This window comes from Dipodomys merriami, unplaced genomic scaffold, assembly GCF_024711535.1.
Source record: "Dipodomys merriami isolate MVZ:Mamm:240054 unplaced genomic scaffold, mDipMer1.0.p SCAF_665, whole genome shotgun sequence".
Classification (NCBI taxonomy): domain Eukaryota; kingdom Metazoa; phylum Chordata; class Mammalia; order Rodentia; family Heteromyidae; genus Dipodomys; species Dipodomys merriami.
The window spans coordinates 235,001-253,666 of record NW_027206252.1 but is presented as its reverse complement, the minus strand read 5'-3'; the positions used below and the strand labels follow the sequence as shown (position 1 = coordinate 253,666).

Here is an 18,666-nt window from a genome sequence, read left to right as displayed (position 1 = left end):
GCTGCCTGTGGGCCTAGAAGGGGGGGACACCCCCTGCCCCACACCCAGACAATACCCTGTCAGCAGCCCCGCGATCACGACTCCCTGCGGAGTCCCAGCCCCTGCCCTCCCCTGCTCCCCAGGTCCACCGCGCACAGGCACGCAAGCACCCTGTGTCTGCAGGCTGGCCTTGCACGCCCAAGTGTGGGGATGGCAGGAGGGAGGTGTGGCCAGCCGGGCCTGCAGAGGGGCTGCAGGTGTCAGGCCAGAGCTGCAGAGGGAAGGGTGCCCCCAGGAGGGAGGGCCGCAGCAGCCCAGCCTGTGGACAGACAGGCCTGCCTCAGCCCTGATCTCCACCTAGGAGGGGTCATAACTGGGTACTGAGCCAGGAAGGGGTCGTGGGAGGGCCAAGGGCCCGGGGAGGGGGAGGGACAAGGGAGGAGGTGGGAGTCCTCATGTGGTCACAGGACCCGCTGCCAGTGGGAAGCAGCTAGGACCCCGGAAGCCGTGCCGCCAAGGAGGAGGCCACAGCAGGGGTGGGCATGGGGAGCCTGGCCCACCTGCTCCCTCCCTGCGGGGAGTGCGCCTGTCCTCCACGCGGCCCAAGCCCTGGGTGGAGCTGGCAGAGGCCCTGGCGGCCGTGGGAGCGCAGCGCCATCTAGTGGGCGGACAGCCGGTGGCCCGGTGGAGGAAGGCGCTCAGACAGCTCCCGGCGCCCAGCAGGACAGCAGGGCACCAAGGCGCTGGCTGGCCTGGCAGGCCGGTGCTGGTGTCCTGGCCCCAGAGGCCTCCCGATGGCAGGAAATGGCCCTCTGCAGGGCAGACCCCCCCCAGCTCAGCAGCAGAAGCGGGGAATGGCGGGCCCGGCTTCTGGGGAGTGGACCCGGGAACAGCTCCCCCTGTGGAGCGAATCCTAGAGAGCTGTGCGGCTCAGGCCTCCGCCCTCTCCAGCGGCCCCGGCTGCCCTCAGGCAGGAGACTGCCCGAAGTTGCCACATCACCAAGCCAGGCACCGGTGGCCCTGGGTCCTGAGGACCCCCACAGCGCTCAGACCCAGGGGCTGACACCCCTCCAGGCAGTGAGGGGTTTGGAGACACCTGTGGGCCACAGGAGCCTTGAGGGGCTGGCAGGAGGCGCTCAGAGCCCCAGCCTGGAAACTGTGGCTCCCACCCCCAATAGTGCCACCTTGCTTGTTCTGAGGTGCTGGCCGGGGGGCAGGGACCCCCACAGACACCTGGGCTCAGGGTGGGCAGAGAGCAGGTGGGCCCCAGCAGAGATGACGCCCCTCCTCCCACCCCCACGCGGGCGAACGCTGTCTGTCTTTTACATCCAAAAAGATCACACATCCACTGTGTGCACTGCTACAACCCACAACCCGGGCTCCGCCGCCCGCCAGCCCTCGCGCGGGCAGAGCTGCTGCCAGGCCTGTGAGGCCCGGGGCGTAGGGCACGGGTCCCGGTGGATGGCCAGTGGGCAAAGGAGGAAAAGCAGATTGTGGTCTGAAAGTCACCCCTGCCTTTCGCTGTCCCTCCTCCCCGGCATGGCCCTTGGGACACCTGTGTCCCCAGGTTCAAGGTGGCCCTGGGCAGAGCCCCTCAAGACGGTGGCATGAGAGAGCCCAGGACACCATCTGCCTCACAGTGAGTGTGGACAGGCAGGCTGACCCCACCGCCACACACACACACACACACACACACACACACACACTCACACACACACTCACACATACACTCACACACACACTCACACACTCACACACACACTCACACACACTCACACACACTCACTCACACACACTCACACACACACACACACTCACACACACACTCACACACACTCACACACACTCACACACACTCACACACACCCTCACACACACACTCACACACACTCACACACACTCACACTCACACTCACACACACTCACACACACTCACACACACACTCACACACACACTCACACACACACACGGGCAGCTGGGCTATTTTTATGGGGTTTAATCAAGAACAATCAGCAGAAGCTAAAGAGATGCGGAGGATTTGCATGATCCACTTCCTGCTCTCCACGGTTAATTAAAAGTTCTCTCCTCCTCCTCCATTGCCCACTGAAGAGCAGAGCCGAACTCCCCAGAGCAGGGTCTGGGGCAGCCACGTCAGCTCAGCCGGCAGGGAGGACACAAGCGTCACACCCTGCCCTCCCCTCCCCCTCTCCCCAGGGCCCTCCTACTTCCTCCAGCCCAGCCCCTCCCTCTCCCTCCAGCCGGACCCCTCCCACCCAGGCCCCTCCCCAGAGTCTGGGAGCTCTTGGTCCCTCTAGCTGGGCTAGTAGGGAGACCTCTGCGAGCGCAGGAAGTCTGGGTTGCGTGTGGGTAACGGTCTGAAGACCGGACACCTGTGTGTCTCTAAGCGTATCCTCTGCGGAAGCCGGCCTCGCCCAGGGCGTCGGCTGACCCCACCACTGACAGGCCGGGGCTCGCGCATCTGCGCCGCGGTGAGGGAGGCCGGGTGAGGAGGCCTGCGCTGCAGCTGCGTGGCCAGCTCTCAACTCACCCCAGCCCCTCCATCCCCTCCGCTGAGCTACGCTGGGAACGGGCGCAGGGCCAGGGACCTGCCGCCCACACTGGCCAGTTTCTGAGCTGGGCTTTGGGTGCCTCAGTTTCCTCGTCTGTCCCTACGGGGGAGGGGTCAGGAACACGGTGCATGCACGTGTTCATGCCCAGCAGAAGCAGTTCATAAACAACACAGCGACTATGTTGTTTTACACTGTTCTTCATGATTATTGATGGCAACGCTGGGCCAAGCCCTGGCCAGGGAGCCTCCCATGGTCTCCTGGGAGCCAACCCAGCCTCCCACCACACGGCTGGGGAGAGGCTAGGAGTTCCTTTTAGCTCTGTGTTAGTGCCTTCGGTGCTGCACAGCAGCAGCTCTCCAAGCGCCGTCCACGGCGGAGCAGGCTCCGGCCCAGCCCAGCACACTGCCTCCTCCCCAACTCCTGCCCGCCAGAATCTCAGCCGAGAACGCAGCCTGCAGCCTCCCCGCTCCTTTGGATTCTCAGAGCCGCCAATCCTGTAGTTCTGACTGCCGAATGCGCAGCCAACAGAAACACCTCCCCATCCCTTTTTTCTTGTCGTTCATGGGGCTTGAACTCAGGGCCTGGGCCCTGTCCCTGAGCTCTTCAGCTCAAGGCAAGCGCTCTACCACCTGAACCATAGTGCTGCTTCTGGTTTATTGGAGGTAGGAGTCTCACAGACTTTCCTGCCCTGGCTAGCTCTTGAACCTGGATCCTCAGATCTCAGCCTCCTGAGTAGCTAGGATTACAGGCGTGAGCCACTGTGCCCGGCTTCACTGTTTTATTGGAAAAGAAAAGTAAGGTTGGAGCACACGCTGTCACAGGAGAGGGCCACTGCAGGAGCGAGGCTGGGTGGAGGCTCCAGGGAGGGGCGCAGGCCGCATGCGCCAGGAGGACAGGAGCTCGTGAGCTGAGCGGCCCAAGCTCCCAGAGCCGAGGGCCATCAGGCAGGGGCTTCTCTCCCTGCCAGCCCCCTCTTCACCCGCAAAGGGCTTAACCAGCAGCCGAGGCGTAGCTCGAGGAGCTGGGCCTTTCTCAGGCCCAGGACGGTGACAGAAGGCGAGGAGGTCCTAGCGATGGCTGCCCTGGCTGTGTCTGCCGTCGGGGCCTGCTCCATGCAGTTCCAGCCTCCACCTTCCCCCCCAGGGCCGCGGCCGGACGTGCATGAAGCCAGCGGGAGGCAGGCAGCGCTTGCGGCAGCCACAGCTCGCGGCCGGCGCAGGCCTGAGGAGCCGAGAGGGAACCACGCGCTGTGTCCCCCGGCAGCGCTGGCCAAGGGCCGCGCGCGTCACGCGGGCCCCCCACGGATGTGGCCTCCGAGGCCGCCTGAAGGAGCCGCCACGCCCGCCCGGGGCCAGGGCCCTGCCTGTCTGGGGGTGCGGTCTCCTGTGAGGACACGGCCACCCCAGGCTGAGGACAGGGAGCGCCACACGGGCCTTCAGCGCTCTAAGGCTGCCCACTGGGGCCACAAGGACCAGAAGGGCCGGGCCGCACCTGCCTGCCAGCAGCGGAGACTGGAAGGATGAGGGTGGCACAGCGGGACCGCTCCAGCCGCACCGTCCGCGGCAGCCGCGCGGCTCTGACCGGGAGGCCCGCCCATGGGCTCAGGGCGGCTGCACCGGCTCCCGGGTCTTCAGTGTGTGTTGCTCCCTGGTGACTGTGGACAGGCCCGTTCCCCTCACTGGACCTACCACAACCACTTCTGTCCCGTACACCCCTACGGCCCAGAACACCCACTACTGTCCCGTACACCCCTACAGCCCAGAACACCCACTACTGCCCCGTACACCCCTACGGCCCAGAACACCCACTACTGCCCCGTACACCCCTACAGCCCACAACACCCACTACTGCCCCATACACCCCTACAGCCCAGAACACCCACTACTGCCCCGTACACCCCTACAGCCCACAACACCCACTACTGCCCCGTACACCCCTACAGCCCAGAACACCCACTACTGCCCCGTACACCCCTACAGCCCAGAACACCCACTACTGCCCCGTACACCCCTATAGCCCAGAACACCCACTTCTGCCCCATACACCCCTACAGCCCAGAACACCCACTACTGCCCCGTACACCCCTATAGCCCAGAACACCCACTACTGCCCCGTACACCCCTATAGCCCAGAACACCCACTACTGTCCCGTACACCCCTACAGCCCAGAACACCCACTTCTGCCCCATACACCCCTACAGCCCAGAACACCCACTACCGCCCCATATACCTGCTATAGCCCCCAGAATACCCGCTACCACCCATACACCAGCTATAGTCCAGAACACCCACTACTGCCCCATACACCCCTACAGCCCAGAACACCCACTTCTGCCCCGTACACCCCTATAGCCCAGAACACCCACTACTGCCCCGTACACCCCTATAGCCCAGAACACCCACTTCTGCCCCATACACCCCTACAGCCCAGAACACCCACTACTGTCCCGTACACCCCTACAGCCCAGAACACCCACTACTGTCCCGTACACCCCTACAGCCCAGAACACCCACTACCGCCCCATATACCTGCTATAGCCCCCAGAATACCCGCTACCACCCATACACCAGCTATAGTCCAGAACACCCACTACTGCCCCATACACCCCTACAGCCCAGAACACCCACTACCGCCCCGTACGCCCCCTAAAGTCCAGTAGCTCCCCTAAGGCCAGCCTCTCAGCCACACCCACTGAGGACTTGCGCTCAGTTCTAGTCCTCGCTCCTTTGCTCACTGCGGTGTGACTTTGACTGGTTCTATCAAGTTTGCTAGAGGCCAGTCACCGAGGGCCCAGCAAGTGGCCGGGCTGCTTGTCCTGCGTGCAAATCCTGGGCGTGTCCCTGAGAGGGGACACCATGGTCTTCCCCAGCATCCTCCCTCCCGCCCGGGGTCGCTGCACGGGGGCTGGCCGGCGCTGTCTCACCGCTGGCACTGGGAGAGCTCTCTGAGCAGGTTTGCCAGCATCCTGGCTCCGTTTCGCGTCCTGCCCCTCCCCCGCTAAGGCGGCTGGGGGAGGGTGGGGCTTGAGCTGGAAGGGGCAGAGGTTGCGGCCTCTGCCTCTCGGAAAGGATTGCACGTGAATCCCAGCTTGTAGCCCAGGAGAGAAGCACCATCCCGGCACCACGGTGACTCCGTCTTCCCTGGTCCCCGCCCTGGCTTCCCAGAGGCACACCAGGCTTTATCGGTGCCTTGGAATCTGAAAAATTAAATTAAAAAGTCATTATGTCCAGAGGACGGTGAACAAGAGAATCGCAGCCAGACTTAGCGGCTAAGGCCCTTCCTGGAGAGCGTTATTCCACCTGCATGAATTAAAGTCGACGCTGTACGAGGTGTACCCAGGAGCCTGCAGGACGCACAGCCCCCGTGGGCGCCGGCCAGAGGCAGAGCAGAGGCTTGGCCAGGCTGGCGATGGGCTTCCCGGCCACGAGGAGCCGGCCCGACCACGAAGAGTCCGTCAAGGGGCATGGCGGGCGTGTCAGGTGTGGATGCGGCTCTCTGGGGCTGGGGGAGGGGGACCTCAATTCTACCAGTGCCTTCACCAACAGGCCCTGGTCACCTGACCCTGGCGGCTATACAGGAGTGTCAGAAAGCATGTTTCTGGAAAATGAAGGGCTCGAAAGCTGCTGGACAGCCATGATGCCTCACCAGTGTCCACCACACTGACCGCGGCAGCTTGGCCAAAAAGAGAACGTGTCATATCAGAAGCTGACAAGTCCCAGAAAGTCTGACTCCCGGCCCAGCTGAACCCAGGCCCCAGCAGCGTCCCTGAACCCGGGAGCTCCGCTCAGCAAGGCTCTCGGCAGGCTGAGTTCTCAGGTTGCGAGCAGCCCTCGCCACCGACCCATCCCACACCTTCAGACCCCGGCGCTGACCAGGCCGGCCCGAGGCAGGGGCCCCACGCCTGAGCTCTGGTGACCACTTCTGGGGCAGTTCTCAAGAAGGGTCTAGAACAGGGTCTGCAGCTATTTTCTGTGAAGGGCCAGATGGTGACCATACTGTCTCTGTCACAACGACCCAGCTCCACACCACAGCAGATGGCATGTAAATCGTGGGCTTGGGTGTATGCCAATAAAACTTTATTTACAATAATAGCATGCAAGCTGGGTTCAGCCTTATGATTTGCCAGCCTCTGTGCTAGACCAAGCCAGCCACACCCCAGAATAAATGTGGGGTGATGTAGCTTCAAAACCAGAGGCACTGGTGGCTCACACCTATAATCCCAGCTACTCAGGAGGCTGAGATCTGAGGATCACAATTCAAAGCCAGCCCAGGCAGCAAAGTCTGTGAGACTCTTATCTCCAATAAACTACTCAGAAAAAGCCAGAAGTGGCGCTGTGGCTCAAGGCACTGTGCCAACCTTGAGCAACAAAAGAGCCCAGGAACAGCGCCCAGGCCCAGAGTCCAAGCCCCAGGACTGGCAAACACAGAAATCCAGAGGTGGGATGGCTCTAGACACCCTTCCTCAGGGAGCGGCCCTGCCTGTGCACCTCTGTGGCTGGCCCCACCAAGCCTGAGGCCGACCAGGACAGAGGCTGCAGCACGCCTGTCACGCACGCGTGGAAAGGCTCAGAGGAGATGGCAAGGGAGGCGTGACTCGTATGTGTGTGCACCGATGTGAGCACGTGTCTGAGCCTGTGTGGACACGCTCACCGTGGTGAAGCTCACCTTGTCCTCCCTCGGCACCGTGGACCCTGTGGAATGAGCCCAGCCCGAGCCTGCTGCCTCCGGGTGCGGCAGGGCCTCGCCTCCCCGGCCTCCCGGCCTCCCGGCCTCCCCGGCCTCCCCGGCCTCCCTTGCCCCACAGGGTTGTCACCCTCTGTGTTCTTACATTTTTGCAGTTTTCCGGAGAAGTCCCGGAAAACCGGGTGGAGACGGTGGTGGCCAACCTCACCGTGATGGACCGAGACCAGCCCCACTCACCCAACTGGAACGCGGTGTACCGCATCATCAGCGGGGACCCCTCAGGACACTTCAGCGTGCGCACAGACCCCGTCACCAACGAGGGCCTGGTCACCGTGGTGAAGGTGGGTGAGCTGGAGCCAGGTACACAGACCGGGGCATGGGGCGTGCACACGGTGCACACGGCATGCACGTAATATGCCGGCGAGGCTCGTGTGGAGCTGAGTGCTTGGAGACCGTGCCCCGCTGACCGCCCTGGCCGGGTGTTGGAGGGCAGTGCGGGCACACGGCAGCTGCCGGAGGATCGAAGCCTGCTTGCGAGCACCGTGGGGCTGGGACGGCTCCGCCTGCCTGGTTACAAGGCTGTCCCACGCAGACGTCCACGGCCATCCTGCGGGTCACGCGTCTCTGTCCCCCACACCCTCCACCCCGCGCTCTGCCCCTCTTTGGCCCAGCCACCGCCCCCTGGAGAGGTGCTACCCAGCTTCCCAGGGCCATGCCCCGGCACCTCCCCTGTGGAGCTGCAGGCCTGGCAGTTCTCAGAAGCAAGGAGGGCCGCAGGCCAGCCAGGCTGAGGCCCATAATCCTAGCTATTTGGGAGGTGGAGATCGGAGGACTGCAGTTCAAGGCTGTGCCTGGCCTCCAGTTTGTGAGTTTGCCTCTCAGTCAAAGGGCCCAGTAGCAGGGGTTTGTGCTCCCAAGCTGTAAGGGAAGCACAGAGCCGGTGCCACAGCCACTCCTGCAGCCCCAGCAGCACAGCGAAGCGCAAACAGGAGGACTGAAGTCCAGGCTGTCACAAGTATAATCTGAGACTGTCTTGGGGTGATGTGTGCAGTGGAATGCCACGCAAGTGCAAGGCCCCGAGTTCAAACGCGAGCACTAGGCCGGAGGGGACGAGCGTTTCACCAGCCTGCGGTGCCCTGACCTTCCCTAGTCCTCAACTGGCCCCCCAAAGCCCTGGGAATGAGCTGCACCCTCTGACTGTAGGAGGCCCCTGGTGGCAGCAGATCAGCCGGTCACGCACCGGATCGCCAGAGAAGTGGGCAGAAGTGCCTCACCCAGCGTGGGCAGAGTCCTGTGCGGCCATGGACCATGTGCACAGGGCCCTGTGCGGCCATGGACCATGTGGGCAGGGTCCTGTGTGGCCAGGGGCCATATGTGGGCCAGGTCATGTGTGGACCAGGTGTGTGTTGGCAGGGCTGTGTAGACAGGACTGTGTGTGGACAGGGCCATGTGTGGACAGGGCTGTGTGTGGACAGGGCCATGTGTGGACAGGGCCATGTGTGGACAGGGCTGTGTGTGGACAGGACCGTGTGTGGACAGGGTCGTGAGTGGACAGGGCCGTGTGTGGACAGGGTCATGTGTGGACAGGGCTGTGTGTGGACAGGGTCGTGAGTGGACAGGGCCGTGTGTGGACAGGGTCATGTGTGGACAGGGCCGTGTGTGGACAGGGTCATGTGTGGACAGGGCTGTGTGTGGACAGGGTCGTGAGTGGACAGGACCGTGTGTGGACAGGGTCGTGTGTGGACAGTGTGTAGACAGGGCCGTGTGTGGACAGGGTCGTGAGTGGACAGGGCGGTGTGTGGACAGGGCTGTGTGTGGACAGGACCGTGTGTGGACAGGGTCGTGTGTGGACAGTGTGTGGACAGGGCCGTGTGTGGACAGGATTGTGTGTGGACAGGGCCGTGTGTGGACAGTGTGTGGACAGGGCCGTGTGTGGACAGGGCCGTGTGTGGACAGGATTGTGTGTGGACAGGGTCGTGTGTGGACAGTGTGTGGACAGGGTCGTGTGTGGACAGACCGTGTGTGGACAGGGTCGTGTGTGGACAGTGTGTGGACAGGGTTGTGTGTGGACAGACCATGTGTGGACAGGGCTGTGTGTGGACAGACTGTGTGGACAGACCGTGTGTGGACAGGGCCGTGTGTGGACAGACCGTGTGTGGACAGGGCCGTGTGTGGACAGACCATGTGTGGACAGGGTCGTGTGTGGACAGTGTGTGGACAGGGTCATGTGTGGACAGACCATGTGTGGACAGGGCCGTGTGTGGACAGACCGTGTGTGGACAGGGTCGTGTGCGGACAGACCATGTGTGGACAGACCGTGTGTGGACAGGGTCGTGTGTGGACAGACCGTGTGTGGACAGGGTCGTGTGCGGACAGGGCCGTGTGTGGCCATGGGGCCCAAGCACCACTTGCACACCGTGCGGGTCGGCTCACAGAGGACAGGCAGGACATGAGCCTCCCTTCCCCTTGAATGGTTTGGGGGGCCACCCCCCCAGAGTGTGCCCCCCAGTGTGTGCCCACCTCTGAGCTGAGGGTCCCACCGAGGGGGAGCAGTCCAGACACTGCCGCAGGTCCAGCGGCCTCCCTGAAATGCTTGCCGCAGATTACCTATTGATCCCTCCCTGGGCATGGGGTTTTATTTCGCCTCCTGCCGGCTCTTATTGGTCGTAACAGTCTTTCTGCCAGGCTGCTCGCCGGGGCCCGTGGCACACTTCTTAGCACAGGACACGCAGCATTCTCCGTGTCCCCAGGGACACGGGACAGCTCGGCTCCTTGGGGCGCTGCCGGGCCCTCGTGAAGTGGGGGTGACTGAGCCGTGGGCCTGGCCCCGGTATGGGGGTCTTGGGCCGGGGGGGGGGGTGGAGGTGTGTGCAGGCTTTAGCATCTGTTTCGTTCCTATCCATGCAGGGCTGTCACAGTGTGGTCTGGGCCGGTCCTGGGCACTGGCAGGCATGGGGTCCAGGACTGAAGGGATAAATTGCAGGCGGGGATGGGGGGCTAAGCCCCCATGCAACCTCTGGGGAGGGGCCAGACTTGCAGCCAGAGTCCCCCGGGAGCCCCTAGCAGCACCAGTACTGACGGGCTTGGGACGGGGGCAGGGGAGAGGGCGGGGAACAGGAGAGGTCAGCTGACCTGCAGTGCACCATGCTGCTCAGAGGGCAGAGGTGCCCAGCCCCGCCCAGAACTGCGGCCTCAGTACACCTGGGGTTCAGGGGGTCCGTGAGCTCACCCCTCCCTCATCGGGCAGGAGAGCAGGCCTGGGGAGAGCAGTCACGGCGGTCACCGGGGCGGTCGGGGCTCCCTCCAGACCCTCCTGAGGTCCCGTCGGCCTCCTCGCTGCCCTTCAGCCCGCCTCTCACCTTGTCTTTCCACACTCTCCTCACACCGGGCTTTCTGTGGCAGCCGAAGCCGTGGGGGTGGGGCACCAGCCTGGCCACGTGGCTGCTCTTGAGAAGACCCACGCAGGGGCCGGGGGTGCCCAGGGACAACCCAGGCTCCCACCGACCTTCCTGCGGCCTTCTGTCCTCCCTCCCTGCCCCCTCCCTTCTTCCCACCTTCGCGGGAACGCGCTACCTGCACTTGTTCCTCAGCCTCCGAGGGCGCTGGGCCCGGGCCCAGCCCCACCCAGCGCGTCACGACCGCCGTGAGGAGCGAGCGAGGTTCCCGCTGCCACCGGAGGGGCCCGGTGATGGCAGCGCCCCGAGGCAGCATCACATGGAGAGACAGCGTGTGTGTGCGTGTGCGTGACTGTGTGTATGAGCGTGTGCACGTGTGCACATGTGTGTATGTATGTGTTTGGGGTGAGCATTGTGTGTACGTACATATATGTGTGACTGAGCATGTGTATGTATGTATATGTGTGTGAGTGTGTATTGGGGTGTGACTGTGTATGAGCATGTGTGAGTATGTGAGAGCATTGTGCTGTGCATGATACGTGTAAGAGCATTGTATGTGTGCACATGTGAGAATACATGTGTATGTATGTGTTTGGCGTGAGTGTGTGACTGTATGAGCATATGTATGTGTGCATGTGTGAGTGTGTGAGAGCATGTGTGTGCTGTGCATATGTGTAAGAGCATGTTGTGGGTGTGTCTGGTGGTGAACATGTGTGTGACTGAGCATGTGCATGTGTGCACGTGTGTGAGAGCGTGTATGTGGGGGTGTGACTATATGTATGTGCATATGTAGGTGTGCACATGTGTGTGTTGCTTAGGGGTGTGTTTGTGACTGTGTATGAGCATGTGTGTATGCACATGTGTGTGAGAGCATGTGTGTTTGGGGCCAGCATTGTGTGACTATATGAGCATGTGTGTGTGTGCATGTGTGAGTGTGTGAGAGCATTGTGTTTGGGGGTTAAGCGTATGACTGACTGTATGTTTATGGGCACGTGTATGTGTGCACGTGTTGTGTGTGAGAGCATGTATGTGTGCTTGGGGTGAGCATGTGTGTGTGCATGTGTGCATGTGCATGCATGTGACTGTATATGAGCATGTGTATGAGTGCACATGTGTGTTGCTTGGGGTGGGATGAGCGTGTGTGTGCATGTGTGCATGTGTGTGACTATGTGTATGAGCATGAGTATGTGTGCACGTGTATGAGCATGCGTGTGTGTTTGGGGGTGAGCGTGTGTGTGTGTCTGTCTCTATCTCTGTCTCTGTCTGTCTCTCTCTCTCCTTATGAAGCCTCCAGGGTTCTTTTTTGTGGCCCTGCTCTAAAGCCCTTTGCTAGCTTGAACCCCTCCAGAGTCCCCGCCCAGCCTCCCGGTGGGGCTCAGGGTCCCCCGAGTTCCAGGGCTCCAGTTGTCTGCGTGTCACCTCCTCCCTGGGTCCCTGGCCTCAAACATTCCTCCACCTTCCTGTTTTTGCTGCATGCGTGCGTGCATGCGTGCCGTGCATAGTACAGGGAGGTGAGAGCAACATTTCCAGGCGTGTAAACAGTGTCTGGATCCACCTTGCAGTGCCCCTCCCCACCCCCACTCCCCACCCCCGCCCAAACCATCCAGGGATGCCCGCCCTTGCTCCCCTGTCGTTTTTTTGGAGTGTATGAATCGCACCAAGGGGTTTTGTGGTGGTGACTCAGGCGTGTGTATATTCTGTTCTCTCAGAGTATCCCCCCCCCACGGCTTTCCCTCTGTCCACCCCACCCTCCCCCCACGGCTTTCCCTCCCCCTTACCACCCTCCCCCCACGGCTTTCCCTCCCCCACCCCACCCTCCCCCCATGGCTTTCCCTCTCTCCACCCCACCCTCCCCCCACAGCTTTCCCTCCCCCACCCCACCCTCCCCCCACGGCTTTCCCTCCCCCCACCCCACCCTCCCTCCCCCTACCCCACCCTTCTCCCAATGACTCTCTTTGAGGTTCTCCTGCCACCTCACAGAGTTGTGCATGTTGCAAAATTATTTGCCCTTTATCTTTCTTTTCTCTATCTTCCTCTGAGAAGGGTGGTCTCATTTGATATCTTTACTTATATCTACAAAGAGTAAGGGCACACTCTTAAGTTCCAGGTATACGTACCTTGGGGGGACCACCATTCAGCCCAGTACACCTGACAGGGCACCCCTGGACAGACAGCCCTGGGGGCATCACATTGGTGTGAGCAGGTAGGGGTCTTTATGCCAGTGTGAGCAGATAGGGGAGCCTTACACTGGTGTGAGTAGGTAGGGGTCTTTGTGCTTGTGTGAGTGGGTAGGGGTCTTCATGATGGTATGAGTGGGTGGGGGGGTCTCACACTGGTGTGAGCAGGTAAGGAGGGCCTCACACTGGTATGAGTAGGTAAGGGGGGCTTCAAACTGGTGTGAGTAGGTAGGGGTCTTCATGATGGTATGAGTGCGTAGGGGGTCTCACATTGGTGTGAGCAGGTAAGGGGGGGCCTCACACTGGTGTGAGTAGGTAGGGGTCTTCGTGCTTGTATGAGTGGGTAGGGGTCTTCATGATGGTATGAGTGGGTAGGGGGGTCTCACACTGGTGTGATCAGGTAAGGGGGGCCTCACACTGGTGTGAGTAGGTAAGGGGAGTCTCACACTGGTGTGAGTAGGTAGGGGTCTTCGTGCTTGTATGAGTGGGTAGGGGTCTTCATGATGGTATGAGTGGGTGGGGGGGTCTCACACTGGTATGAGCAGGTAAGAGGGGCTTCACTGGTGTGAATAGGTAAGGGGAGGCCTCACACTGGTGTGAGTAGGTAGGGGTCTTCGTGCTTGTGTGAGTGGGTAGGGGTCTTCATGATGGTATGAGTGGGTAGGGGGTCTCACACTGGTGTGAGCAGGTAAGGGGGGCCTCACACTGGTGTGAGTAGGTAGGGGGTCTTCGTGCTTGTGTGAGTGGGTAGAGGTGTTCATGATGGTATGAGTGGTAGGGAGCCTCACACTGGTGTGATCAGGTAAGGGGGGGCCTCACACTGGTGTGAGTAGGTAGGGGTCTTCATGATGGTGTGAGTGGGTAGGGGGTCTCACACTGGTATGAGCAGGTAAGGGGGGCTTCACTGGTGTGAATAGGTAAGGGGAGTCTCACACTGGTGTGAGTAGGTAGGGGGTCTTCGTGCTTGTGTGAGTGGGTAGAGGTGTTCATGATGGTATGAGTGGTAGGGAGCCTCACACTGGTATGACCAGGTAAAGGGGGCCTCACACTGGTGTGAGTAGGTAGGGGTCTTCATGCTGGTGTGAGTGGGTAGGAAGGACTTTCACTGGTGTGAGCAGTGGCAGGCTTCATGCTGGTGTGATCAGACCCCTACTTTCCTAGTGCCAGATGAGAGTAGTTTGTGGGGCTATCACCCAGGAGCTCAGCTTCAGTCTCGGGGGGGGGGCAGGCCTAGCTGGGGTCCTTTGCCTCTGCCTCTCCTCCTGCTTCCCACAGGAAGCAGAGACACGGGTACCTGGAGAGAACTGCAGTGGGCAGCACCCCCTGAAGACCGCAGCCTAGGGACCGGAGGGGCCTGGGGTGGGCGTGGACAGTTCACCCCTCTCCTCCTGTCTGGGGAGCAGGAGGGGGCTGGGGAGTAAGAGTGGCCAGCTCACCCCTCTCTCCTGCAGTCTGTGGACTATGAGCTGAACCGTGCCTTCATGCTGACCGTGATGGTGTCCAATCAGGCGCCCCTGGCCAGCGGGATCCAGATGTCCTTCCAGTCCACGGCAGGGGTGACCATCTCCGTCACAGACATTAACGAGGCGCCCTACTTCCCGTCCAATCACAAGCTGATCCGCCTGGAGGAGGGCGTGCCCGCGGGCACGGCACTCACCACCTTCTCCGCCGTGGACCCCGACCGCTTCATGCAGCAAGCCGTGAGGTGAGGCGGATGGCTCCTGCCCTGCCCGCGCCCTCAGGTGGGGTCCTCCCGTCCCAGGCTCCCTGGACAAGCCTCACTCCATCCACGTCCACAAGGCCAGCAAGGTGTTGACTGCCTGGCATGTCTGACCCTGGCTTCACGGCAGTAATGTGTGACCTGGTCATACCACGTGCCCTTGCTGTCCCCACTTCTCAGGTGGGGACACGGACAGCACATGCCACCCAGCATGGCCAGGGCACGGTGCTGCGGCGGCGGGAGGAGGCTGGGGCTCCCTGACGGGGCCTGGGCCGCGGCTGCGGGAGGAGGCCAGGGCATGGTGACGGGGCCTGGGCAGCGGCCTGTCCCATCCCGCTGTGGACCTTAGACCTGGGCCAGCCTGCAGGGCCCCATCAGGGAGAGCCACACTGTGTGCCCTGAACTCCAGGCGCTGGGCCGGCAGCCCCCATGGGTGCAGCCCCGCGTCAGGGGTTCCTGCGCACTCTGACCTTCCTCACCCCTGCACCTCCGCAGGTACTCAAAGCTGGCCGACCCCGCGAGCTGGCTGCGCATCAACACCACCAACGGGCAGATCACCACTGCAGCTGTCCTGGACCGCGAGTCCCTCTACACCAAGAACAACGTCTACGAGGCCACCTTCCTGGCAGCCGACAACGGTGGGTCCCATCCCGAGGAGCCGCTGGAGGGCATCTCCGCGGCTGCTGCTGTGGTCGGGGAGACGAAGGGGCCCAGCCCTCAGAGGCTCACCTCGCAGGGTGCCTGGAGCGCTGGACGGGCCGGAGCGGGGACCCCCGCACCCCCAGCCACGCAGTCTCAGCTTACCACCACTTCTGAAGACATGCTCTGTGCTTGTCCTCAGTGCTCCTCCATAGTTTCTGGAAGATTCAAGAGACATCCTGTAGGAGCTTTTTATGCACCTACCTGCTTCAGTAGAGACCCTTGGCCATTAAAGTAGAGGTCAAAGTGGCCATGACCAGAATGCTCTTTCACTGCCGCCTCCAGTCCTTCTCCACCCACAGCACCTCCAGCTAGAGCCAGAGCACGGGCTGGGGCTGGGTCAGGGTTCAGGGTGCTCTCTGAGGAGCCCCGAGGTCCAGCGGAGACCTCTGGCCACACCAAGGCCAGACGCAAGCAGGGCCCCTCCATGGACCCCACCTTCCACCCAGCCTCGGCTTGAGCGTCCGGCTCCGCCTCAGGAGGAGCCATTTGGGGTGGGTCTGGGAGCCCTGCTAGGCAGGAGGCAGAGGAGGTCTAAGAGGCGTGCCAGGTGGGCGCCAGGCTGCGGCCATGCAGAGCCCTGCCTGCCCTGGGCCCCGGGCATAGCTGAGACCCCACGTGGTCCAGCCCGGAGGGCCTGTGGCACAGCCTGGGGGGGAGGGCTGTGTGCCGCCGTGGCTGTAGGTGTGGCTGCAGGGCTGCAGCATGGCTTGTGCCAGATACAGCGAGGAGCCCTCCCGACCCGGCGCTGGGGCTGGGCCTGGCTTCTGTCTGCTTGTCACGTGGCTGTGGTGGGCGTACCAGAAGTGAGCTGCACCGTCACCTGTGTGTGTCACGTGTGTCCGTCCCCCAGGCATCCCCCCGGCCAGCGGCACCGGGACCCTGCAGATCTACCTCATCGACATCAACGACAACGCCCCTGAACTGCTGCCCAAGGAGGCACAGATCTGCGAGAAGCCGGGCCTCAACGCCATCAACATCACCGCCGCCGACGCCGACGTGGACCCCAACATCGGCCCCTATGTCTTCGAGCTGCCCTTCGTCCCGGCTGCTGTGCGGAGGAACTGGACCATCACCCGCCTGAATGGTGAGTCTGTCCTGGCAAGGGGGGACACGTCTGCACCCGTGCTCCCCAGAGGAGCGGGCGGGGGTGGCCGTCCAGTCCTTGTCCTCTCGGGCAGCTCTGCACAAGGCTGGGCACTGCTCACGTCTCATGCTGGGCCCTGTCCACCTCCTGCCACACCACTAGTTCTTCCCAGGGTATGAGTGCCTGTGTGCCGCGCAGCCCGGCCCGGCCCGCCCGACGATCCCACACCGGGGCCTTGCCTCGGGCTCCTGCCAGGGCATCGTTTGGGGGCACAGACCTCTGACAAGCTGGCAGCCTGGGAACTTCACGCTCTCTCAGACCTCCAGTTTTACAGCCAAACTCCTTTTACATCTCTTAACTATCATCCGTAGAAATGTCCAGACACACTGCTCTTTCCTTTTTTTTTTTTTTTTTGGTCGGTCATGGGGCTTGAACTCTGGGCCTGGGCACTGTCCCTCAGCTCTTCAGCTCAAGGCTAGCACTCTACCACTTGAGCCACAGTGCCACTTCCGGCTTTTTCTGCTTATGGGGTGCTGAGGTATTGAACCCAGGGCCTCATGCATGCGAGGCAAGCACTCGACCCCTGAGCCACCTTCCCAGCTCCGTGTTTCCATTTCTGTCTGTGAATGTGTCTGCCTATTTTCTCTGTGGATATCTTTTTTCTTAGCTGATTTGTTTTAGTTTGGGTTTTGTTTGTTTTTTGCTTTGGAAGTGCTGGAGTTTGAACTCAGGGCTTTCTGTGTGCTGGGCAGGCATTCCACACGGAGCCGGGGCTCCTGCTCTTTCCCGCACTGGTTGGTGTGGGGATAGAGTCTCACTTTTTGACCAGGCCATGCATGGACTGCAATCCTGTTTCATCTTCCGCAGGAGCTGGGTCACCCCAGCCAGCTTCCTTCTGTAGAGACGAAGCCCCATGAACCTTTTGCTGATCTAGAAACATAATCCTCCCGAGAGGACAGGCATGTACCACCGTGCCCAGCTATTGGTCAAAAAGGGTCTTGTAAACTTTGCCCAGGCTGGCCTCAAACCCACATCCTCCCAATCTCTGCCTCCTGAGCAGCTAGTGTTCCGTGCATGTGCCACTACACTTTGCCCTAGTTTGACCTGAAAACGCTCCATGTATCTGGGAAATTACTTCTTCTACCTGTTGCAGTGACCTTTCTTCCCCGCCCCCCCCCCCCCCCCGGCACTTCCCATGCCTTTCCCTGTCCGGGTGGAGGGGGTGGAGCATCTGTGCGGTCTTCCCACCAGGCGACTATGCCCAGCTCAGCCTGCGCATCCTGTACCTGGAGGCAGGGGTGTACGACGTCCCTGTCATCGTCACCGACTCCGGGAACCCTCCCCTGTCCAACATGTCGGTCATCAAGGTCAAGGTCTGCCCTTGTGACGAGCACGGAGACTGCACCACGGTTGGCGCGGTGGCCGCGGCCGGCCTGGGCACGGGCGCCATCGTGGCCATCCTCATCTGCATCGTCATCCTGCTGAGTGAGTGCAGCCACCGCCGGGGCCTCCCAGGCACGAGTGCTGGGCCTGGGCCGGGGCGAGCCCGGGGGAGGCGGCCCCACGGCTCACATCCCCCGCCAGAGGGCTTTCGGGGGCCCACTAACCTGGTCCTCGTGCAAGCCCTTAGGGTGGAGCGGGGGGGGGGGCTCATCCAGCTGTTGAGGGGTGTGGTCAACTCCCACCACCCCACTCTGCCTCCCAGAGCACCTTCCCCCCTGCCTCCAGCCTGTCTGAGCCCCCTCTGGAGAGGGCCTCTCGGGGGCCCCCTAAGCTCCTCACTCCTGTCAGGCCAGCCCCCTCCCCTGCAGGGACCCCCCCACCTCCTCCGCCAGGCCAGGCTCTCCCCCTCTAGTCATCCTGTCCCCCCGGGACGAGGCGAGTGCTCAGTCATCTGCTGTCCCAGGGCAAGCCAGAGGAAGGAGAGTGCACACACACAGCGGGCCTCGTCCAGCTGCGCATTGAGAACACGTCTTTAAATGGGTCTGAGCCGAATGAGCACAGACTTCTCTCTGGTCATTATTCCCTGAACCACGCAGCAGTGCACTCAATCCAAAACCACAAGGCAGAGAGATGACAAGAGCACACTGGGGATGTGTGTACATGCCATGCAAACACTGCCACGCTTTGCACGTGGGACATGAGCATCTGTGCATTCCAGTGCCCACAAGGGCAGGAGCCCCAGGGCCCCACGGGTACCGAGGGGCAGAGCCCTAGGTCCCCACAGATACCGAGGGACCACTCACTGCCCATGGACACACGTCTGAGAACACTAAGCCAGGGCCAGGCAGCGAGAGGGAGGTGGAGAGCTTGACTCTGTCCAACCTTGCCTTGGAAACAGCACATAAGCCCAT

The 18,666-nt window shown here is 61.8% G+C and overlaps 1 protein-coding gene across 2 annotated transcripts in view; it reads left to right on the top strand.

Annotated features, from left to right (window-relative positions):
• The window catches only part of LOC138815753 (cadherin-4-like), a 120,185-nt gene that overhangs the window by 96,374 nt on the left and 5,145 nt on the right, over window positions 1-18,666 (top strand). The window contains exons 7-11 of one of the 2 annotated variants that reach the window (XM_070005130.1): window positions 7,390-7,575; window positions 14,315-14,511; window positions 15,022-15,164; window positions 16,079-16,312; window positions 17,564-17,797. In XM_070005130.1, coding sequence (XP_069861231.1) covers window positions 7,390-7,575; window positions 14,315-14,511; window positions 15,022-15,164; window positions 16,079-16,312; window positions 17,564-17,797 — 994 coding nt within the window. Of the gene's footprint in view, window positions 1-7,389; window positions 7,576-14,257; window positions 14,512-15,021; window positions 15,165-16,078; window positions 16,313-17,563; window positions 17,798-18,666 lie in introns of both variants that reach the window. The other variant, XM_070005129.1, reaches the window with a different exon arrangement.